The 24,923-nt window shown below is 39.9% G+C and overlaps 2 protein-coding genes across 4 annotated transcripts in view; one reads left to right on the plus strand and one right to left on the minus strand.

Moving 5' to 3' along the window:
• FHL2 (four and a half LIM domains 2) overlaps positions 1-8,388 on the plus strand; it is a 43,282-nt gene extending 34,894 nt beyond the window's left edge. For both annotated transcript variants that reach the window (XM_054200484.1, XM_054200494.1), the window contains exons 3-6: positions 1,689-1,863; positions 4,769-4,938; positions 6,131-6,317; positions 7,824-8,388. In XM_054200484.1, coding sequence (XP_054056459.1) covers positions 1,689-1,863; positions 4,769-4,938; positions 6,131-6,317; positions 7,824-7,975 — 684 coding nt within the window. In that variant the 3' untranslated portion in view covers positions 7,976-8,388. The remainder of the gene's footprint in view (positions 1-1,688; positions 1,864-4,768; positions 4,939-6,130; positions 6,318-7,823) is intronic.
• C1H2orf49 (chromosome 1 C2orf49 homolog) lies at positions 1,070-23,961 on the minus strand. Of its 2 annotated transcripts, none has more exons than XR_008466268.1 (5): positions 23,676-23,957; positions 21,663-21,829; positions 15,615-15,987; positions 1,541-11,907; positions 1,070-1,180 (listed from the first exon to the last, which is right to left on the minus strand). XR_008466268.1 is itself a non-coding variant. In XM_054200511.1 (5 exons), exons 1-4 carry the CDS (start codon positions 23,814-23,816, stop codon positions 11,851-11,853), a joined length of 738 nt encoding a protein of 245 aa, XP_054056486.1. In that variant the 5' UTR covers positions 23,817-23,961; the 3' UTR covers positions 8,567-11,507; positions 11,840-11,850. The 2 variants fall into 2 exon arrangements, 1 of the variants encoding a protein (XP_054056486.1); XM_054200511.1 differs by lacking the exon at positions 1,070-1,180 and having other exon boundaries at positions 8,567-11,507; positions 11,840-11,907; positions 23,676-23,961.
• Between the last annotated feature and the right edge of the window lie 962 nt (positions 23,962-24,923).

Raw genomic sequence — 24,923 nt, forward strand, 5'->3', positions numbered from 1 at the left:
TGGATGTTGTATTTTTCTGTTGAAAATATTATTCTCCTCTGAGATCAGATTTAGGCTATCCAACTTAATTTAAAGAGGAAAAAAAATGTAAGTAACTTCCAAAGAAGGGTTTTTCTTTTCATTTTGCTATTAGGAAAGACTAACATTTTATAGTTAGAAATTTGGGTTGTTTCAAAAGGAGTTAGCTGAAATGAATAGACAAGCTGAATAAACAACTGTCTGAAAGCTGTAAAGTAGGAGGCTTAGATAATCTATCGCAGAGCGTAACCTCTGAGATGAAAAACACATTGGATACCAATTGTTACTCACAGTGATTTAAGAAATTTAGGTGAGTAGCGAAGTTGTCCAAACAAAAAGTCTTTATTGCATGGTCAAATTCCGATCAAAGTTACTCTAGTTTAACAAGCTATCACACATCAGCTGAGCTAGGCAAAACTATTGCAGTGTTTCCTGTTAGCTACTTAGGAGAACAAGGCTTCTGCAGACATAACGCGTGGTTATTTTAGGTTAACCTAAATACACAGTAGTTTTTGTTTGCTTGGCTAAAATGGCATATTTGGAGTTACCTGTGACTGTACTGACCAACATAGAGTGGTTTAGGCCAGACTATATTTGAAGACTTAGTGATGGTTCCAGTTACACAATTAAAAAATCTGATATTCTACAACTAAATTTTTTCCTTCCAGATTAATTCCTAACCAGATCCTAACCAGATTAAATCCTAACCAGATTAATTCAGTGCTTGTAACTAATACAGTGGATCTTGAGCTAGAACCTGAGAAGTTATTTCTGCTGAATTTTTATACTCCCCATTCATTACAATACTAGCTCCTCACACTCCCACTTCAAACCGAAGCCTATATATTTTGGGGTAAACACCCTTCCTTGTAACGATCTAAGCTGTTTGAAGTCCACAGGCACTGTTCAAGTGTTACATGATTAGGCCACCTTAATTTAAATTTTAAAAGGCACAATCCATCCCTTTAGGTCACAATTTTTAGAAGGACCAGTTTTTTTAAATAATAAAAGTACCACTGGGGAGGGTATTTTAAATACTTAGGTGTCCATACTAATCCCTTGGCCAGAGTGTTCTGGATCACTGGCTGCAGGTTTGATGTGGTCTCTCATCTTTCAGTCTGATTCATGTTTGAAACACAGGTAAACCAAAACACAAGAGCCGCTAAAAATCAGTTGCAGCGGAAAAAAAAAAAAAAAAAGGAACAGAGATCAGACCAATTCCACCCTTGGTGTAAATCTGTTGAACTGAATAAATACCAGAAAGTAATTGGGAAAAGGATTTCTGTCCAGGCTGAACAGCTGTGGAATCAACAATAGCTAAGACAAATAGGGGAAGTCCATTATACCTACAAGGTTAACAAGTTTTAATCTGACTCAAAAACAAGGGTTTATTCTCAAAGGAAATATCTAAATGAAACTAGTTGCTTCTCTGACACATACAAAAAATTAAGATTACTTTAAACTGAAACAGGTCGATAATTGTCATGAGCTGTTCTTGGTTATCATAGCAAAATAAGTTCACCTTCACCAGAACATTTTGTTTTCTTGAGCTGTGCAAATTAGCCTCTACTCCTGGCTGTGATTCAGCTTTAGACGTGTTTGCATTCTCTGAGTTCCAGTTGTTCCAGAACTGTTCATTCTGCTTACTCTGTGGTTTTGGATTTCTACAGGATCTGTCTTACAAGGACCGCCACTGGCATGAAACCTGCTTCCACTGCTTCCAGTGCAAGAATTCATTGGTGGACAAACCTTTTGCTGCAAAAGAGGAACATCTACTTTGTACTGATTGCTACTCCAACGAATACTCTTCCAAATGTAATGAGTGCAAGAAGACTATTATGCCAGGTTAGGATGCTCACTTTTTGGACTGAAAAGATTAGGCCAAATATCAAGCCCAAACTCAGCAACATTTATGACAAATGTTTTTCCTTGACTATTTCTGCTAAGTTATGGTGAACTTTGTAGAATACAGTTGATGGTGCATTATAATTTCCATGACCAGAACACATAATTTTCATAATGGAACATGATAGAACTGTTATTCTCACATGAAGCGGATTACTCTTGAAAATTAGCGTTTATTTCATTTAGCATTTTTATTAATGGGATTTATAATTTTCTATAGCAGTACTCATTAAAAGGCTTCCGATGGCTGGACAACTAAAATTGAATCTTTCTGTCCTATCCCAGCTTTGTACTCTGTCTTGATTGGCTGCCACTTCCTGAAGATCAGAGGCAGCTTGCAAATTTAACAGCTTGCTTAATTCACTGTTTAGATTTTTATGTATTTACTCTAAATTTAGCTTCTCTCATAAAAATGAAAAATTGGTCAAAGTGCCACTAAGGTCTTTCTTGAGCACAAAGATATGAAGAAACAGGAAAGAGCTATTTTCTTTTTCTACATGAAACATGAAGTTATAATATTAGATTGCTAAAATCTCAGCTGCTCATGTTAATACTATAGCATTCTGTGATGATTTGAGGGCTTAAAGTGGAAGGAATATTGGTCCAGAAATAAAATATTAAAAGGCAATTTGAAGAATCCACATACATGCTCCATAACTATTACTAGTTAACTTTTTCTGGTAAAATTTTTCATTGTCTGGTTCTCACTTCGGTCAAAAGCCATTTCTAGTTTTAAAGCTGGAACTACATATATGTATGTCTTTCTAAGATTGTTCATCAAATTCACCCCAAAGATCAGTGAGTGTATTTACTAAATGGATCTCTTTTTGCATACTGTGCCAGCTATGGATTGGTAAGTAGTAACGGAAGCTGGATTCAGCAACGCGGAGAATCCCTTCTTCTCTTATAATCTGAAACAGAAGAAATGCATTTTTACGAAGCTTTACAACCACCAACTGGTCTTTAGCTTCTTACTCAAGATAGCTGTGATGTCACCACGTTCAGAGAGCAGTACACCCAGCACGTATTTTGTACTTGTGCAGCACACCATGTTAGTACAGGAGCTACCCCAGCGCACCATGATCACCAACCGAAGCGTAATTCATTTTGAAAGAACCAGCAAGTGGTTGGATACCCTTTATGGAGACTGTTAATGCTACACTTGCCCTTTGCTTTGCTCCACTAAATGTACAATTTAGATTTAATAAAGCATTATCATGACAAGCCCATTAAATACTAAAGTAATTACAAGCTTGATCTTTCAGTCCTTCTGCAAAGTAAACTCCCACTCACTCCAGTGCAGCAGCTAACAAACAGGGCTCCCCCTGCCTTGAGTTTCAGTGACAAAACAGTCCCAAAGAGAGACAGCTAAAAATGTGAAAATAAAATTCCAGACTATTTAAAAAAAATAAATGTATCCACGTCTCCTTTTCCCAGAATATTATGCCTTCAAGGACTGATTTAGCTGCTCCTTGCTATGATACAGAAAGTTACCAGCACAGAGAGGGCGTAATTCTTAAAATGTGTCCATTAATGAAATGGATCAGAAATATTCAAGCGTGCAAGAATCAGGCAGAAGGATAACTAACAGCTCGCTTACTGCACTGCTGCAAGTCAATTCTTTAAAAAAACCCCAACCTTCTGAAGTATGCCTCTGCACAGAAGTTAATGAGACCAAACAAGAAAAAGAAGAAAAATAAGCAACTAGTAAACAAAGAGAAATTAACACTTGAGAGGGGGAAAATGGTAAAATTTCACCCTGAAGTAATGGGGTCGGGGAGAGTTGCATCAAAGGAGTTAGTGTGGTTCATCATTAGTCAACGTGATCAGCTTGTCGCTCTGCCAAGCACCTGACATCATGTTTGTTGCTACAGGCTTCAAAAGTAATACAGAACTGTAGGAGCATTATTTGTTTGTTTTCCCTTCTGGACAGTATCAAATATTCTGACTGAAACTCGTACTTAGGAAATTATACAGTGTGCAAAGAAATTTCTCCATATAATAGGTCATCTCCAATTTCCTAGAAGGGCTCAGAGTCCACCTGTCATACAGCAGACTGAATCTGCAAACTACAGTATCTGTACCCTAAAACTTCATTCTAGAAAAGTATGTTTAGTTCCTAAGTACCGTACCACTCCTCTGATTTCCAGTAAAGGATTGTTTAAAGATTTCTCTTCCTTTCACACAGCAACTACGGTTTAAACACAACTGAAGACAGAGAGAAAGCTTCTCTCTCACTGAAAGTTTTGAAAGACACAAAAACATTTAGGACAGGTGTTGCAGAGCTGGAAACCATTGCAAAGTTTTAGTGGACTTCAATGAGGACAGGAACAAGGCCACAGAGCAGACACGAAATCATCCTTTTTCTCAGACAGTAATTATACTCTATTGAGAAAAGGAGGCAAGAAGCTTGCCAGGAATTAACCAGATAGCTTGCAGCTGTCTAAAAAAAGAAGGAAAAGGGACTTGGAATGAACAAAGTCCAACTTTAATGAGGAATGGTCTTCCCTTCACTCAGCACTAGCAGCAGCTTATATTGGTGTCTCCCCAATTCCCCAGAATCTTCCTCTTAGAATTCATTAACTCTAATAATACTACAAAAATGTGTCCCAAAGCCTTCATTATAAGCAAGAAATGATTCTCTTCTTTATAGAAGAGCCACTCGGTCTCCAAAAAAATTAAAATGGTACCCAACACCATGCAAAGTTCATGGGAACATGAAATAGCCTCTGTCTCATAGCTGCACTGCTTACTGACTGACAGCCAGCTGTTGGGCAAACAAGACCTACGAATTGCACTAGTCTCTGCCAGAAGTTGTTCAGTTGACGCTCTGGTCTCATTACAGGTACTCGGAAGATGGAATACAAGGGCAACAGCTGGCACGAGACCTGCTTTATCTGCTACCGCTGCCAACAGCCTATTGGGACAAAGAGTTTCATCCCTAAGGACAATCAAAACTTTTGCGTTCCCTGCTACGAAAAGCAGTTTGCCATGCAGTGCGTCCAGTGCAAGAAGGTAGTGCTCTTATTTTACTTACCTAAAGCCTAAGGGATTGAAGTCCATCCCATGTAATGTCCAAGTAGGTAGGATATCTTATTTTTCTACCTGTGTTAAAAGATTCAGAATCAACTGATTTTAAGAGACGATGTAATTTCAGTTCCCATTCTGCACCAGGCACAGCATTTACTACAATGAGAATTCTTACACAGGGCTAAAGATTCCTTTGGACTGAAAGCACACACAGAATACATTTTCAAAAACAAAACAAAACAAAACAAACTCTGTGGTGGAATAACCTCATTCCAATATAACCTATCATAGACCCAAACATTTCAACTGGAAGATGAGCTAATACTGATCATTTTTTAATATTCTAAGGAAGTTCAAGACAGAGAGATAAGTTTTGCACAGAGCAAATGCTGTTCCTGAAATAAACACTAGTAAACTCAATATGCCCGGGAGTACTACTTTCTAGGCTAAGGACCTTTATTTGTGAATTTCCTAAATTCTATACACATACACTTGGGAAAGAGGCAAAGACATAGGTGAAGAATACGCATACTCGGTAGCATGATCACGTACAAGCTTGATTCTCAGGGAATCTCCTTTAGTGAAGAAAGGAAGAAAAATTAAAGTTACCAATTTTACAGCCTTCTTAGGAACACTCAAAGGAGCAAAAAAGTTAAATTTGTCTAACATCAGGGGAGCTGCTTTTGTAGGCGATGACTTGTTATAAGAGAAAAACCCCAGACAAAGTCCAGAGAAGCAGAAAGCAATTTGAAATAAAACAGTCTTTGCCACGGAAAGGAACAGGCAAGTTGAAACACATAAGGTAGTTCCTTCCCCATGAAGAATGGTACAGGTGAAGAAACCAAGATGAGACGAATCCTAGCACACACATATGAAAAGTGACACACAAAGACTAGCTTTAAAAACAAAAAGGACAACTGATAGTGAGATTATACGATATAGGGAGAATAAAGTACTTTTAGTATGGGGCTTCTTTGTATAAATTAAGAAATTATAATAAGTCACTTGCATGCTTTTCTCAAGGTCAACTCCAGCCAAAATGATCATTTTGCTGCTGTTAATCCTTCTTTTCCTCCTCCCACCCACAAAAACCTCATTACCCCTCCTCTCTACCAAATCAAGATACAAACCTGCCACCCTCAAGAAAATTCTTTTCGTCTTACTTTTCATAAAACAGGCTATTACTACAGGAGGTGTTACTTACCGGGAGCAGCCGTGGCATAAGGAGTGCTTCGTTTGCACTGGATGCAAGAAGCAGTTGTCTGGACAACGCTTTACCTCCAGGGATGAGTTTGCGTATTGCCTGAGCTGCTTCTGCAACCTCTATGCCAAGAAGTGTGCTGGATGCACAAACCCAATCAGTGGTAGGTCTCTTTAAACGTTGGGTTTGTTTTTTTTCAATGAACTGCTTCTAAGATTAAAAGCAGTTCAATAATTCATTCTGAATAACTTGAGAGACTCAAGACACTACACAATTCAAGATGTGTGAAATTAAATACTTATGATGCCTTTCAAGTGCCTAACGAAAAGAAACAGAAGAGGTCCTTAAATTGAAGTTTCCTCCTTTTCACCAGATCTTCATGGAACATGTTAGACACCATAACAGAGCTATGCGTGTAGCAGGATATTCATGTTCTGTGCATCATTCCACTTGTGTTCATTAGAGGGATCACTAACCTCAGCAACAACAGTTCTTCTGCCAGCAGAAAGTGTCTAACTGCCTTACACCTCATGCTTTAGCACAAGGCATTTCTTCCCCAACTTTTCAGAACAGGAACTGAGAAATCAAAGGCTTTTAGATACTGCTTTCCAGTACAAATGTATTTAAAGGAGCAACTGCTTAGAGCTTTACTATGAAACATCTAGCTTAAAAATATAACCTCCTCTATGAAGTAATCAGCATTTAACAGCGTGATCCATACAGCTCATGAGCTCAAATCTGAGTTCTGTCTGGACCATTTTCTTTCTTGTTACTGCTCTGCCCTTGCACCTGTCCCTCACTAACATATGATTGATTGCATACCTCCTAGAGAAGTCAATGCATGACACCACAGGTACTGTTTTCTCTTCGCAGGAGAGGCATTTCTCTTTTGAATATTGCAGTCCTTTCTATCATATGCTGTTTTTTTCAAATGCTGCTACTAAATGCAAAACAAAACAAAAATACCTCTCATCAGGTAAGAGGTATGCCCAACTAAATCTTTTCATGAGCTTACAGCTCATCATTCCAAAGCATCATATTCAAATTGCTTGTCATTTCTGGTGTTAAGCAAGAGATAATTACTACCAAGAGAAATTTGTCCATGTTCTCTTTTTTCCTGTACAACTTCAATATCCACTATGATAACCTCCAGAGCCTCAAACTCTTGAATGCTTTTTGCAGTTTGCTAACCTGCTTTCTTGGGGCACTCTTCAAAGCTACGCATCAAGTCATGACAGCACCTGTCAGACTTCTTTTTTAAGATCTAAATGCAGTTTTACAAAACAAAATTAACTTGCTCAGATGCCACAAAACATTCTGTAAAAAGCCATCAGACTTCTGTTTGGGGGCAGTTGCTTTCCTCTCCTTATGCCGTGTTTCACAGTGCCATCCCTTGAAAGTCCATTTCTGCCATTATTACCAGTGGTAACAATCTAGTTCACTAACTCAGCTGAAAGCAACAGAACAATCTGTGGATGAAAATGTTACTTGCTACAGAACAAGGGCGGCAAAATTAGCACAGCAACAAATAGATTTGTCACAACGGCATTTTTTCATTACTGTACGTCGGATATCCATAGCAATCCCTGAGGGGAGTCAGAAATAGCACCACTTGACAGCTGAAGTGCTATTCTTTTCTTCTAACAGAATGCTTTTGGTTTTCAAACAGGACTCGGAGGAACCAAGTACATCTCCTTTGAAGAACGGCAGTGGCATAATGATTGCTTTAACTGTAAGAAGTGCTCTCTCTCGTTAGTGGGTCGCGGCTTCCTCACAGAAAGGGATGACATCCTTTGCCCTGAATGTGGGAAGGATATTTAAAGCTCAAAATAAGAGGTGGGGAGAAGGGAGGAAAGCTGTGCTTGCAATATATAGTCTGAAATACACGGATGTTCAGAACTAGCTTTGCCACTCTGTGTTTTGCTGTACTATTAACATCACTTAACCTCTTTCCTCAAACTCTCCAAATCTGGAGGGAAAACAACTTCAAAATCTCTAGCAGCAGTGTTGGTGTTTAAGATTTCTACAGCTAACCAAAACTAATGCAAAACCTGAGATGTAAAACCATTTGGGTGTTTACTGACATAACATACTCTTTTTTTTGTGTTTTTTTTTTCTTCTGCTAAATATTCCAGTTACAAGCAAGTGATATAGTTCAAGGATTACAATGGCAACACACAATACAACTCATAGATGGATATTCAGGGTGAAACCCTCAGCCCACTGAAATCAATGGCAAACACTATTCTATTTCAATAAGGCTGTGGTCTCGCCTCAGTGTTCTTGAGCTATGTGACTAGTGTGTGCTGTCAAGTGTGTAGAAAGACTGCGAACGTAGAGGGTGTTTCAGTGTACAAGGATTTGTGCCATGCCATAAAGAGATAATGAAAAAAACAGTTGAAGTGGGAGTGCTTCATAACAGGTACATATTTTATTGCATGACTAGCTGATCATTGTGTGAAGTACAAGTTCTGATTGACAGTGTCAGTATTACAGTTAGTCGACATTACACTGCAAATTGTACTTTTCAAAATAAAATCATTTAAAACAAAACTGTGATTGTGTTTTAATTGTATTTACACATTAGATATTTACAAATAAACGGTCTGAAGAAACGAAATGTAAGAGCCATACAAACACAACCCTTTTTGCACCCAGTCATGAAACTGTGGAGTCTAGACAATCCTCATACGGGCCTTGCTGATACAGCAGTCTTCTACTAACTGAAATCAGTGGAAAAATTATCAGCAAAACTGAACAACTTTATGAAAATACTGAACTGACTGCAGCCAATAAAAATGTATTCATAGGCTCTAAACTCAAAACCAAAATATTACTGTTCCCAGCAAGCAAGGAGGTCAAGACAAAATACATTTAATCTTTGTGAAAGTCAGAAGTTTAACTTCTATACTAGAGCATGCTTTAATTTTGTTCTGTATTGTAATACGCAATACCCTTTGCTCTAGCATCATTTCTGCTACGCGTTTGCTGCAAAGGCAACTGTCAGCAACAGCATGCTGGCAGGACAATAAAATCAAGAGGGAAACAATCTAAAGGAAGATAACTTCCCAAAGGAAACTTCAAGAAATATGGCCATATTACGCAATGTATGGTCCTGGTACACCTTCCAGATGCAATTCATTTGTATCCAGCGAAAGGAGGAAAGTATATATGTCACACTTACAACAGGAATCTTCAGATGTGGAAAGAAAAATTAGGAATATACTTAACTCTGTGTGTAACTGGGTAGGGAACGTTTGCTCGTAGTTCTTGCCACCACTCTTGAATTTGTCTCTTTTTGTACCAAGTGTGAATTGCTCTCTCACCAATTTAACACTAATTAGAGGTCATTCCTCTCTCACTAATTTAACAAGCTAAATAGATGCATCAGAGCAGATTTGGTTTACTGTACACCATTTGAAGAACTTAGCTGGCTGACATTTTTGAAGTGCACACCGTGCTAATCTGATCTCACTGAATGACTGAATTCTATCCCTTGGTGACTTCATTCTATAACAAAGGCTGTAGTAAAGAACAAGCCTAAAATTCACTCTTAAATCCACACCTCCCAAAGGAGGGCAAGCACCTCACTCACCTTCTCCTCTGGGGTATGGCAATTCCCCAGCACACTGCAGCTCTGCTCTAGTACTTTGCAGAGAGAAGGGGGTAGTGGAAGGTACTAAGAGCGGCATGGCTTGCACCTTGCCCCCCAAGCGCTACAACAGATGGCAAAATGGTCCCAGCTTCAGGGAAAGGTAGGTAAAACATGACAAGGCTGGAAAGCATACTGGCCTGAAAACAAGACTGTTACCATGCAATAGCAGCATCATGCTATTATTCCAGTACAGTTCTGCATATCACTCCTTAACATATACCAACACGCACATGCTCCTAGCAACGGAAACTGCAGCAAAATATAGCCTAGACTTTAAACCACCGCCAAGAAGCCACCCACAAAACAGAACTCCTACGAGACTGTCACACTTGAAGTGGAAGGACCAGCACTTCACACAATACTAACTGCTGCTAAAACTCCAAAGTAGCTACTGAGCCTTTTACCCTACAAGCTTTTTCTTAAGTTCTAATAACTTCAAGTCCACTGAAATGTAACTATAAAATGAACAAGCTTAATTACATCACAAAAACAAGTCAGCACTACTTTGTTTGCTTTTAATTGAATTTATTTAAATAGGATAAGGCTACTTAAAAGACAACTCTTTACATACAAAATGTACATTACGTTAGAGTTTGCTATACTCAAGTACAAAAACTGCACAAGTGTTTAGTAAAAGGGAAACAGCACACAGTATTTCAAAACATACACATTCTTACCATTTTACAGCATTCGAGAAGTGCCTTTTATGTCACAACAGTGAATGGAGAACAGCTGTCGGTAATGAGTTAAGCTACAGTTTTTGGTTTCAATATTAACCAATGTTAAAAATGTAAACAAGCTTTCAGATCACTACTGACAGCTTCTTTTAGTGAGTTAACTACGTGGATTCAGAAGTTTATTTTGGTTTTGTTTTACTAAATCTGGGAGCATTATTATTTACCATCCACATGTAAAATAGATCTAAATTGGCTTCACCCTTAGCCACTGAGACTTAATAAAAACATTTCCAGCAACTTGACTAGATCTCTGCCTTATAAGGCACTACCAATAATCCAGACCAAACACCAAGTTTCACAGAAAACCAACATCGGTATTAAATTCTCAAAGGAAAGGAAAACAAGTTGGATTCTGGTACGTTTGTTTGGGTTTTTTTGAGAATGGGACTACTTACACTAATGCCCTCAAGATACTTCTTTGTCTTCCTATCCCTGTCCCTCTCCAACTGTTAATAAGTTGAAAAAGCACTAACCTGCATTCTACAGGTTTTCGCCATATTTTATAAGCATGACTGTAACTAGGAAAACAAGCAAATTTGTTACATCAGCACATTTTTACACTTATGCATGTATAAAATATGCCTGTGTATTTAAGCAAACATGGCACTGCACTAATCCATTCACTACTTCCTCTCAAAGATTCATATCAAACAGTCTAATAACATACTTCCATCCGTGCATTTCTTACTTCATATGCCAATAAGAGAAACTTCAATTTGAAGTAATGCTGTTAAATAGTTCATCTCTTATTATCAACCTAACTTGCACTGTAAATTCTACGCTCCTGTTTTGTGCAACAAAAAGGAAAAAAAAAATGTCTCAGACTATCTTATTAGCAGAATGGTCAGTTTTCTTACCTAAATTAATTACCTTTTTAAAGCCAAGAAGACTTCTGGGATCACTCTGAATCTCAATAGCTATTTTAACTATTTAACCAGGAGTGGAACAAAACTGAATCTTACTGAAACAAAACAAAAAAATATTTATATGTGTGAATCATAGGGACATGCAGGAGATGAACTATAATAATCTTGAAAACTAAAAGTGAGGGGGTTAGTATATTGTAACATTACTACCTTTCAAAGAAGTAATGAACTACTTGGTGCACAAGAGTAGACACTCTTAAGGTGACTGGTGATAATGACTCCAGCTTTACAACAGGGAACTTTTAAACTTGTTAAAAACTTCACAGCAATCTAAGTCCCTGTAAGGTTTAAAAAGAGTTGTACTTAAACTGTTTAAATATGACTTATCTGTTTGAAAATACGGAAGTAACATTTATGTTTCAAGCACCATTAGCTACTTCATGGCCACGTAACATGCTGGATTTTCTTCTTTGCTTCTGTAGGCTTTAGGTCATTCTGGAATACAAGAAAATATATGAGTATTCTTAGATACATTGTGCAAGCAGAAGTTAGTAACTAACCTGCCGTGTTCAAATCCAGTACTGACTACTTCTGTACTCAGCTTTATGCTACTACAACGGCTTTCTATTGCCATCTTGTGGAGAAAGTTAAATATCACCGAACTTGTCTAGAGAAGATAAAAATAAATCAAATGAATTTAACCACCTGCAAATCATACGTCTTGCTTCTTCTTAATCCTACAATTAGTTATGCAAATATATCTTTCAATTATGCAGCTTAGAAACAGGTGCATATTGGAGTTTCGAAACATACTTTAAACAAGCAAACCTTATGAAGTTCAACGAGGCCAAGTGAAAGGTCCTACACTTGGGTCGGGTCAACCCTCTTTATCAATACAGGCTGGGGGATGATGTGATAGAGAGCAGCCCTGCGGAAAAGGACTTGGGGGTACTTGTGGATGAAAAGCTGGACATGTGCCAACAATGCACGCTTGCAGCCCAGAAGGCCAATTTCATCCTGGGCTGCATCAAAAGAACAGTGGCCAGCAGATCGAGAGAGGTGATTCTCCCCCTCTACTCTGCTCTTGTGAGACCCCACCTGGAGTACTGTGTCCAGTTCTGGAACATTCAGCACAAGAAGGACATGGACCTGCTGGAGCAGGTCCAGAGGAGGGCCACGAAGATGATCAAAGGGCTGGAGAACCTCTCCTATGAAGACAGGCTGAGAGAGTTGGGGTTGTTCAGCCTGGAGAAGAGAAGGCTCCGGGGGGGACCTTATAGCAGCCTTCCAGTACCTGAAGGGGGCCTATAAGAAAGCCGGGGAGGGGCTGTTTGCAAGGGCATGTAGCAATAGGACGAGGGGCAATGATTTTAAACTAGAGCAGGGCAGGTTTAGATTAAACATTAGGAAAAAGTTTTTACAATGAGGGTGGTGAGACACTGGAAGAGGTTGCCCAGAGAGCTGGTGGAGGCCCCATCCCCGGAGACATTCAAGGCCAGGCTTGATGGGGCTCTGAGCAACCTGATGTAGTTGGAAGATGTCCCTGCTCACTGCAGGGGGGTAGGACTAGGTAACCTTTAAAGGTCCCTTCCAACCTAATAGATTCTATGATTCTACAATTTCAGATTGCCTTCTTACAATACTTGTTGAAATGGGATTGTATAAGAAAAAATAAACATACAACTAGGAATTCAATTTACTTTTGACAAATAGTAAAAATGTTAGAAAAAGAGAAAGAAAAGTAGATCTTCCTTTGTAATGACCTGTATAAAAAAGTGAAACAATTGCCAAAGCCTCAGATGAACTCATCCTTCAAGCCCTACCCCAAGAAACCAGAAAAACACAAGCAAGCCCAAAGTAAAACAATGAGAGATCAAAGTGGTGAAATAATTACCTTCCACCATCTAAAATGAGAAAAAAACCTGAGAAATTAGAGCCTCAACAGTTTACACGGGGTAAAGACAGGTATATGAGTTTTCGAGAACATTCTGCACCACAGTGGTTTGGGGAACACAATCTACAGAGATCTCTCCTCCTTAAGAGTTTAAATACTATTTTATTTACATCAATCCTGTGGATTGCAACCACTGAAAGGTTGAAGGGAATTAGACTCAAAGATCAGAAGGACAGTTCTGTGCTATTCAGCACAAGAACTTCAGCTTTTCTTGAAAAGCCAAAGAACAGTCACTTGCTTGAAATTGTCACTACTGTCATTATACTAAAAATACATCAGGCTTTACAGACATCTGCCAAGTGTACTGATTCTTGCTGGCTACATGACTTACTCAATACCAGGATCTTTAATTTCAGACAGTAAAGTAACATCCATACAATACACTTGCCTAACTTCAAACATGTCTGACCAATGTTAACCAAGGCATGACTGAACTTAACAGGTATTAACTTGAACAACGTAAACTGTGGCTAAGATAGAAAGTCAAGTATTGGAATTCATAGCTTCTGAGTGTCACTTAAAAGTGTTCATCATCTTGTCTACAAAACATTTAAATTAAACATAAAGAAGTTGTGAGGTGTATACTAAACAAGTTTCAAAAGCTAGTTTCAGATCTGACAAATACTTGGGAGAGTTCTAAATACTGAAATAAATTAGTGATACTGTTAGTAGGAAACACGCCTCTCCAGCATGAATTTGATTCAGGGCCTCAGCCATGATTCTTGTAAAAGTTGCTAAAGCTGTCTATTGGAACTGACACATGTTTAAGTGCTCATGTTTAACAAAAGTCTGATAGAACCTACCAATCCATGCAGCAAGGATACTACCTGCGTTCTTTCATGAAAGGATTTTAAGGATTTTTATTTTTTAAAAAAAGAAGATAAATAGAAAGCATTTTGTGACACTATACTGAGAAAACACAAGTTAGATCTGGTGTCCTGGGAAAATTTTAATCTATGTAATTGCTAAAGCTCCCCCTGCAGTTCAACTGAGAACAGGTATTTCTATTTCTTCCTTTGAAAAGCCTGGACTTATTCCAGATATTCCCATATTCCAATGGAAATGTGAAAATTCCTTCATTTGTACCATGAAGGAATATAACACAAATATAAAACTTATCTCTACCTCACGGGATGTTTTAAAGAGGTGATGGCCCATTCCTCCTTGCTCACTGACAAGCTCTTAAAGACTAATCACTGTCAAAATTAACCACTGTTCTCTCTCCCCAACTAGCAGCTACATTCAGCACCATTACCTACACTTTCAAAGATATGTCCTCCTGAATTCATATATCCTGCCTTATCTCTTCTCTCATCACTTCAGCTCATCAGCCTCATTCTGCCCCTATCTGTAGTATAGTTCTGTTCTCTACAGAAAATTTGTTTGCAGCTGAATCTAACTTGCAGAAAGAAAATAACTATTTGTCTTTGTGGTTAACAGATCAGTCACTAGTCCTCCACTTGAGAACAGCACTCTTCTGTTCAAGATCTCAGCAAGTCTTTCTCATCATCTTATAGAAGTCCAGGTACCCGATTAAGATCGCCATGGCTCAAAATGAGCATTTGACCTTTGGCCTCTCGCTTCAACTAGTATGGTTTGTTGTTATGGCTTCTCATTCAGACCCACAATCTAGGCAGCTCTCCAGATTTTCACATCCAGCTTCTTCCTCTAGCTTGACAATTCCTACATGAGATTTAGAACAGATGGCTTTCTTTCTCTACGGATATATTCTACAGCTCTCAGCATCTCACTTCAGTTCTCATAATATCTCTTCCTTCAGTTTGACAAATGAAAGCTTGTCCTACTCAACCAGTCAAGTGTGATTGTTACAAATGTTATCGTTCCATTTTTTTCTTCCCTACTACAGAAAACAGACCACTTGTCCTCCCTTTGAGGCTGTTCATATTTTTCTAATACCTGTTCTCTCTCTCAGACCTACCAGTGGGATTATTTTGTTTGTTTTATTTGACTGCTACCAGCACCACCTTAAGTACCACCTACTTACATGCATGTTTTCTACAAAGCTGCCTCTCTCACACAGGAGTTTCCCATAAACAAGTACAAAGTACTTCTTTTCTTTGCTTCTAATCTTTCCTAAACCAGCTACTCCCTTGTTTCTAAATAAAGGCTCTATTATTAATCCAAAGTAAAATAAACCTAGAAAGTCTTACAATGGTCTAACTTTGGTTCCTGCAAGTTTCAGTTAAAAAAAAAAAAAGCTGCAAAACAAGATATTGAATGTACATACCGGCAAATCAGATTCTTCTTTTGGAACAGCTCTCTTTAGCTTCACAACAGTAGTTCCTGCTACTGGAGACAAAGGGTACACCTTCAGACTAGCCAATACGCTGCTGTTAGTCTTTGAAATATTGTTCTGCTTAGCCTCATTGTTCCTCATTCCTGGCTTAGCGTCCTCTGATAAACTGGAGGCTGAAATGTATGTTGGGGCATTTGAAGGAACTGATAATCTTCTAACAGTGTTGGTGGTGCTTCCAGCTGGAGGAGGTTTTAGGCGATCAGCAGCTCCGTTCTCTGTCTTCTTCACCTTTATGCTTGTACTTGTTGAATTGCCGTCAAATACAATTAACGGCCGTTTCCTTAAACCTTCCACTGTTGTAACGCTGAAAAAAAAATTGCAAAATTCTCAAAAACACAAGCTAAATGATCCAAAAATAGTATATCTAAGACATGAGTAATGAAAATGAATTTAATCTTGCTTAAGTAAAAACGTATCCCAAAATACTAACCTTAAACTCTTAGCTGCACCGAACTTACACAATAGAAATTGCTTCCAAAATATACAGGGGGAAAGGGGCCAGGGGTTGTGTGAGAAACAGTGCTCCTCAGCAAAGAGGGTTGTGTGAGGAGCTTTCTAGGCAGAGAATTACAGTTGTACAACCAAAGACTGCATGCTTATACCACTGCAACTATTCCAGGGTAATTAAATAGATAACAGCTAAGTATTTCAAAAGGTGAATACTGGAGAAAGTGTCTGCCACCTCACCTACAAAACCAGCATCTAATATTCTGATGCTTCTCAATCTCCCTGTTTCCACTCTTATTCAAAATCATAATATTAAGATAGTCCAAAGGACTGTTAGACAAGGAATTAAAACATTAAGCAGGAAAAACATACCTGTTTTTGAAATAAGACATCCTTGAATAGGAACCCTAAGCTGATTTAATCACTTTTTTTTTTATAGTTTGTGCCTTTAAGCCTACGAGTAGTCAGAGCTGCCCAATTTACTATCAACTGATTTATGCAAAAGAATGCTATCAAGCTAATATCAAAACAGTAGTATCAGAAAACATCCTGACTGACAAAAAATAAAGCACAAAGTTATCATAGCTCACTCTACATGAGTTTAGAGTTTTAAAAAAAGCATTGCTCCAGAATGGCAAAGAGAAAGCGTAGGTTAAACAAATAAAACAACCAAACCACCATCAAGTTATATAATATTCCTGTTTAGACACTTCAGTTTTCAGTACATGCTTACGATTTAATCAGGAATAAAAGCTGAATTATAGTGTTTTCAACAAGTAAAAATATTCATTAATTTGTAATGAATTAATTTGACAATACTGATGTTAGGTACCTCAACAGACTTTAAAATAAGACACTAGCAGAGACTCCATTCTTTTGACTTGGAACAACATTAGATCAGCAGTTGCTGAAAAACCTCACATAATAAGAAATTATACATCACCTGCACAATTTCTGTCAAGACCACGGGGTTCTTTAAAAAAAAACAAACAAAAAAACCCAAAAAAAACCCCAAAAAAACCTGAAGGAGTCACGATTTAAGAGCCCACAGAGCAAGAGAAAGTTCATCTCTTATTCAGATTTGCTTCGACATTACTATCTGTGCACAACATGTGTCACATAATCCTCCTCTTTTTCTATTCATCGGGTTCCCGGAACTGATAGAGACAAACTTGTTTGCCAAGAGACCAGACACAACTCTTTGGCTTCTATCTACAGTAGATGCAGTTTCTAGGAGAGCTTATGCAGAATGACATTAGCGTCCAAGCTCAGGAGCGTTCAGCCAGGTTATGTTGTTTCAGCTAAATATTACTGAAAAAACAGTAGTATTTAACACATCCATTAAATTAAGGAGTATAACTTCACTTGAAAAGCCTAAAAAGCTGGCACACACTTAAAAAATAAAACACAATACTTTTTGCTCAGTTTGGTTCTGTCAAAGAATTTATTCAACGTTCCTGACAAGGAACACATTCCCCAGCAGCCTTTTTGGAAAGTCAGTTTACAAGCTATGTGAAAGAAAAAAAAGATACGTTTTTTCAACCACCTTCCTTAACATCAGAAGTCTGCTTTTCCTATGGAGATTTTTTTTTTTTTAATTTAGCTTGATGAGGACTGGTAAATCAGGAAATCACTGCAATTCTAGGAGGATTGTTGTCTATTCTAAACTAAATTTTAGAACTGTAACACTTGAATAAATGACGACATGCCACAATACAGATAACATTTCCAAAGAAACACTTTGGGAAAGTTACAAAAGAAATTTGGACGCTGTGCTGTTAAGAACTGTCACATCTAACTGCTAGATATGTGGCTCACAGAACACCACAGAACCTTGGGTGTGACGTTCACTTTCTTTATATACAGTACAGGCAGCTTAAAAGCTTCAGAGCAAGACTCGTTAGCCAGCATTCTTTTGAGGGAGGACACTGACACTAGCTAACAGATGAAAAGAACCATTTGGGGATCATGTCCCCTCCTGCAGGACACTCTCTGTGAAAACTAGATTTCAATGTGCATTTCCTACATCCTAGAGAAATGTCCTAGCCACGCTTTCAGCCCGGCTGGATGGAGAGGATGCTCTAATCCTGCTGTTTACTTTGTAGCGCATGGTAAAAGATACAAGATTTCCTAGAGGAAGCAAAAGCTTCTCTACACGAGCAATCTGGGTTTCCTCTGTTTCACGTAATTACTCATGTAGTCAGGATGGCCTCCGAGCAACTCACCATTATAAGGACAATTTAATGAAAAATGCTCCTAGTCATATGTAGCTTACCTTGGTACTTAAGATAGCACCCTAAATCCAGGGAGAAGTATAGGTTTTAGTTCCCACCCCCTGATTATCCTAGTCACCTGTTACTAAAACAGGCAGGTGATCACCTCTCTGTGAATATCTGAAACTGGTCAGAATTACCATGTTTTACACTGAACTCAGTATTATCAGTACATTAGCAGTTCTCAGAGGATGCCAATGCCACCTCTCAGGTGATTAAAGAGAAATGATGAGCTCTACCAAGGCCACAGCTCTGAACATGCACAGCCACAGTGCTCCTGGAGGCAGAGAATTCGCAGGTGAGAGTATTCAGACTCAATGGCACTTCAAAAACTACACGTATATTTTGAGATTCATACCATCCTCTTTCTTCCAGCAGGCAAAATGATCTTCTAGATCTACAAAACTAACTATCTCTGAGCACAAATACTTTCTGAAATGTTTGAAGTTGGATAGACTGCATTTGGTTTTATTTGGTATGATCATCTGCAAGCTCAAATATTCAGTAATAAGATATATAAACCATCATCTGTGACCTCACATATTTCATTGTATTATTGAGGTTATGGCACATTATGGCAACTCAGATGATATACAGCAAGTCTTTTAGGACATACCATCAACCACCAGCAGTAAAACTAAACATGATACTCAACACTGACTTTTAAATTTCAGTATGTTTTTGCTTCCTATTTGCAACTACCAGAGGCATGCGAACACACACTGAGCTGTGCTAATCAAGTCTCCAAGCCTCATATTAATTCCAGCACACGTTGTAAAGCTGTTATTTTCACAGAGGAACTCATCAGAAAGCTCCTGTTTTTCATACAATCGATCAGTTCATCTGATTTCTAAGCCGAACTAACAGCACACTTAGTTCCCATCTCTGACTTGCACGTAACGTACAGCCTCACAATACCTAGGAATTTTGTTTTGTTTTTAAAAGAGAAACACCAAGTTCTACTTCCTCCTCTGCACAATGGCATCGTGCCAGTTCTACTTAAACACTACGTGCAACCATGAGAAAAAGTGTAATATTTTAACATCCAAAAAGATGATTGAACTTCCTTGATTACTCCCATTAATATACTAAAACTGAAGTTCTCCCTGTGCAATTTTTACTTACTGAAGGTACTGAAAGCCTATTTCCCCCATTTCTCTGGGGTTAGTAATACTATCAGTAAAAGATTAACTTTTTTAGGCAGTATTTTTCCAGCAGATTTTTTAAGTGTGAAAGACGTAACACAATCAAAAACAGTAACTGCTGGAAAATCTTAAAACTGTCTTAACAACAGCACAAAAGACTAAGCCTAGTATGCTAGATGTTAAGTGCTAAGGGCAGCTGATAAAGAAAATCAGACTGGTAGGTTAAATGCATCCCCTTTTACTTATTATTTTCCCAGCAAATGCTAAATAGGTTTAACCATTACTGAATTTGTACCAAAATAAGGGCACCTAAACTTATTCTATGTATAAACTCTGGATGAACACATTCTCTCATCTAAAAATTAATATTGCCTCCTCCTCTCAAAAACATCCAGCCTGCTATCTTTATTTTTTTTGGTAAAAAATTCTTTTGCACCCATTTCAGCACACCAACAGTTTCTTATTTTTCAAACACTAACCTCGTGCCTTCATCCTCAAGTTGCAAGTTGTAAACAAACCGAGTTTTATGCACGTGGAAAAAAACCCCGGACATAACAGGATAACTCAGTGTCCTAGACACTAACAATTCAAAAAAAAAAAAAAAACAAAGAAACAACCAAACAAAAACTGCTTGACAGAATTTCTTTAGCTCTTCCCAGTTAGAAATCTCAATAAAGTTAGAACAGGCTCATGAAATCAACAAGCTGTAACATTACAAAACAATAATGAGCATTTCCATTCACCTTTCCTTCAGCATTTACTGCCGAGGCTAAATCAGAGTGCCGCCCATGCCCATCACACATCAAAGTCTTGGGCAGGGGGAAGGTCAGGAGGAGAAGAGACTCAGTAAAGTAAACTTTTGAGGATGATTTTGCAAACAGCAAGATTTTAAAAACAATGCAGTATGTTTCTTTCAGAAAGTAGATGTTAGTTTTGAACTGGACACACAAAACTGCTGCAGCATATACCCCTAACTCTGAAGTAGGCCAACCCTGTCCAGGGAGCAAGCGTAATTATACATGCTTTTGGTACTTTTCTAAAACACTGTAAATATGATTATTATATAACAATTATAAGGTAAAAAAAAAATTTACTTTTTCTTCATTATTAAGTATCTCAAAATGTACCAATAACCCGGTATCTGTACAGGCTGGGGGATGAAAGGGACGGAGAGCAGTCCTGCCAAGAAACACTTTGGGGTACTGGTGGATGAGAAGCTGGATATAAGCTAACAATGTGCACTCACAGCCCAGTGGGCAAACTGTATTCTGGGCTGCATCAAAAGAAGTGTGACCAACAGGTCGAGAGAGGTGATTCTGTCCCTCTCCTTTGCTCTGGTGAGACCCCACCTGGAGTACTGTGTTCAGCTATCGGGTCCTCAATACAAGAAAGACACGGACCTGCTGGAGCGAGTCCAGAGGAGGGCCACAAAAATGGCCAGAGGGATGGAGCACCTCTCCTACGAGGACAGGCTGAGAGAATTGGGGTTGTTCAGCCTGGAGAAGAGAAGGCTCTGGGGAGGCCTTATTGAGGGCTTTCAGTAATTAAAGGGGGCTTATAAGAAAGATGGGGACAAACTTTTTAGTAGGCCCTGTAGCAAAAGAATAAGTGGTAATGGTTTTCAACTGAAGGAGGGTAGATTCAGACTAGATATAATGAAGAAATTGTTTTACAATAAGTGGTGAAACACCGGCACAGGTTGCCCAGAGAGGTGGCAGATGCCCCATCCCTGGAAACACTCACGGTCAGGTTGGACAGGGCTCTGAGCAACCTGATCTAGTCAAAGATGTCCCTGCTCACTGCAGGGAATAGATGGCCTTTAAAGATCCGTTACAATCCAAACCATTTTATGATTCCATGAAAAGAAGCACTATAAACAGATACCATTAATAACATTCGGATGACAAAAAAAAAAATTGTATTTTCTTCCCCTTTTTCCTATTATTGCAGTAGTAGAATCTAACACTTCTGATACAGGAGATCTGACATGCCATTCTCTGTAAATTGTAACAATGTCCAAAAGCTGTACAAGTTTCATTAATCACGCAAACAAAGATTAAACTAAATGCATTGCCCTAAATTTTCCAAGTCTAGCCCAATAAAAGCTAAATTACCTTTTATTCTCACTTTTTGACTCATTTTGCTGTCTTTTCTTTTCCATCATTTTCCCCCATCTACTTTTTGGTAAGTCACGCTGAGGCAGGGGAATGGCATGTTGAATATAGAGATCAGTGAGACCATCTTTGTCCATCTTTACATCATTTTCGACTAGTATATTCTTCTGTGGGGAACAGAAAAAAAAAAATTGTTATTACTATAACAAAGTCAAAGCACAAGCATCTTAGTGGCATAATTTCTTTTTTTCAAAAGCCACTTTAAGATAGTGTACAGGGCATGAACGCCAGGGTTTCAGAAGTGAGGGGGCTGCAAGGGTAACCAGTGTGGAGAGGCCACGAACTGCTCTGTGCCAATGACAGCCTGATCTCCTGCCTTCCTACCGTCAACTTCCCTTGTTTCCCATTCCCTCCTTTCAGTGAGGCAACGGGAAACACAGGATATTGGGTCACTGCACAGAAGTTTCTTTTTCCACTACCTGTAAGCACGTCTCTTCACATATCTCCTCATGTGCCTCTTTCTGTGCGTCCTTTTGTGTCTCCTGCCCCTGGTGGCTGACGCTTTGGTTCAGCATGTTTGACCACAAGTGCCATGAGCTCCACTGCTTGAAATTTTGGTGTGTGATGGGTTGTTTTCATCACCGTCAGTGACAGCCAGATCCAGCTGCGACCAGTACCAGGCAGTTCATCACCTTTGCCCACACAGGTCAACCCTGCAGCCCCTCCCTATCCAAAACCCCACAATTTTTCCCAATAAAAATAGTAGCAAGACATAAAAGGAAAAAGTTACGATAGACAAGCTGGTGATGACTGACATTTTCTTGAACTCTTAAACAGATTTCCCTGAATCCAACTACAATACCAGAGCTCTTCTTCACAGTTCTTAAAAAAAGGCAACTAGAACATAACACAGTTCAAACTTATAGATGTAGAGCTGTGCTCCCTTGCCCAGTTCCCAAAGAATAAGTTGCAAAGGGAGGTTTCTAGTAACTGTCAGTTATAACAGAACAAGTTTTCTTTCTAAACATGAATAGAGTGTTGAAAACAAAAGTTTTTGGTACCTCTTGCCAAATTTATGAAAAGCGAAAAAACCCCACTAACTTCTTATAAACTAGACGTCACTGAAAGCAGCTCAAGTCTTTGTCACTACTGGTTCCAGCAACGCTTTGTGACTTCTGATGTGGGCCTAAAACCTGTACGTTTTTGACCACATAAACTACACAGACAAGAGCATACAAAAATTTAGCGAGCTCATACAAACACCTAAAACTTTGACTGCTGTTGTTTCATGCACCTAAAATTTTCAGGCAAGGCAGTAACAAGTATTCCAAATCACATCAGCTGAAGCTTCATACAGTCCAAAACTGTTTAGCACTCACTTTTGAACTCAGTTCTTTTCAATTATGCACACTTAAGCATTAGCCAGACTGATTACGTAGAATGCATTTCCTTAATTCACTGGGTATGACCGTGGCAACTTTAACAGAGTAAATATCATCTTCCCACAGATAATTCTGCTGTAGGCAAATGTTGTCTCAGAGACAAGCTGATGTGGGTAAATCATTCTTTAGCAGCGGCAGTGTTCAAACACAGCCCCTTCGCAAACACGGAGGCATCTATCACCCTACAGGCCCCCTCTAAGCAAGTATCCAGCCTACAGAGCACAGACATGAGGTTTGGTTGTTGGCTTTTTTTTCCCCTAAACGCCTCTTGCGCGCCCGTTAAGGGCGGTACAAAGACTGGGAACGGCAGGAAAACTGTGAGAAAACTTCCCGTGTAGGTGATGGAGGGGTAGAAGTTTCCCTGCAGAATAAAGCATAGAAACAAACAGGGTGGGTCTAACGCGGAAGGGGGACACGACCACAAGCAGGGCCGCAGACCCAGGCCTCCCGGCCTCCACCTCCCTTCCCGCCAGGCTGGGCAGGCGCCAGGCCCTCCCCACCCCCGCCCCGCCTGAGGGGCCGGCTGGGTGCGGGGCCGGCGGCTGGGCCCCCCGGCGGCGCCCGGACGCACCTGCTCCAGCGTGAGCAGCAGGAACTCCTCCGAGAGCAGCTCCGGGTGCAGCAGCAGCTCCGGCGCCGGGCGGCCCGGCCCACACCGCTCCTTCTCCTCACCGACACCGCAGCCGGCCCGACCCTTTCCCCGCGCCGCCATCTTCTTCCTCCGGCCTCCCACAATGCCGCGCAGGAAGTGACGCAAGACGCCTGACGTCAGGGCGGCGCAGGGTCAGGGATTTTTTTCCCCATTTTTCCTCTTTTTCCCATCGGTGCTTGCGTGTGGCGTAGGCCCGGCCAGGCCTGAGCGGAGGGGCTGGGAAGGGGTTTCCGGAGCAGCTCCCCCAGCGCCGCGCGCGGCTTTCGCGTCACGTCCTGGCGCGGGCAGGCGGTGTGTGACGTGAGCAGCCTGGGAGGAGCTGCGTCGTCTGGAAGGGCAGTTTCCCCAGGCATTAGGGGAGACCTTACTGAAAAGTAAAATTACTGAAAGAGAAGTTAGCCCTGTGTCGCACGAACCGGGACATAACATATGTTTTGCTACAGTTCTGTCACCGTGTGAAAGCACAAGCCGTTGACGCGGCGACACGCGGGACCTTCGCCGCCAAACGAAACGGGATCCAGAGTTTTGCCCGTACAAGTGGTAGCTGCTGGTTAGCGCTTCTAGATCTGCAGTAACAGATGCTGCTTCCTCATTCCAAAGGAAAACAACTTGGCAACCCGCTTATGTGTTTAAAAGTAGAATAGGGAATTACAAGTGATTGTTAACAGATCAACTATGTTGTCGTTACAACGTAAAATAGCACTGCGATTTGAAGTATTTGATGTATTTTGCAGGACTCAGAGGCACAGGCAGCATGTAACGTCACGCGACTAACGTAAGAAAAATGCATGCACATGGAACAAGCGGCGTATGTGCGGCTATGTAACATCATTGCTAAATATATGCAGCACCTCTAAGAATAGGAATTCAAAATTTTTGAATATTTAAAAATTGTCTTGAGTGCCCGCTCTGGTGAGCTCCGCCCCACCTAGAGCACTGCATCCAGCTTTGGAGTTCTCAGCACGAGAAGGACATGGACCTGTTGGAGCGAGTCCAGACGAGGGCCACGAAGGTGCTGGAGCACCTCTTCTGTGAGGACAGGCTGAGAGAATTAGGGCTGTTCAGCCTGGAGAAGAGAAGGCTCCGAGGAGACCTTATAGAGGCCTTCCGGTACCTAAAGGGGGCCTACAGGAAGGATGGAGAGGGACTCTTTATCAGGGAGTGTAG

Source organism: Rissa tridactyla, chromosome 1 (genome assembly GCF_028500815.1).
Source record: "Rissa tridactyla isolate bRisTri1 chromosome 1, bRisTri1.patW.cur.20221130, whole genome shotgun sequence".
NCBI classification, from domain to species: domain Eukaryota; kingdom Metazoa; phylum Chordata; class Aves; order Charadriiformes; family Laridae; genus Rissa; species Rissa tridactyla.

Coding starts and splice junctions, on each gene's coding strand:
- C1H2orf49 (XM_054200511.1), bottom strand. CDS start 23,816: ATGGCGGCGCGGGGAAAGGGTCGGGCCGGCTGCGGTGTCGGTGAGGAG. Junction 21,830..23,675: donor TGCTGCTCACGCTGGAGCAG/GTGCGTCCGGGC, acceptor TGTTCCCCACAG/AAGAATATACTAGTCGAAAA. Junction 11,908..15,614: donor AAGAAGAATCTGATTTGCCG/GTATGTACATTC, acceptor CTTGTATTCCAG/AATGACCTAAAGCCTACAGA.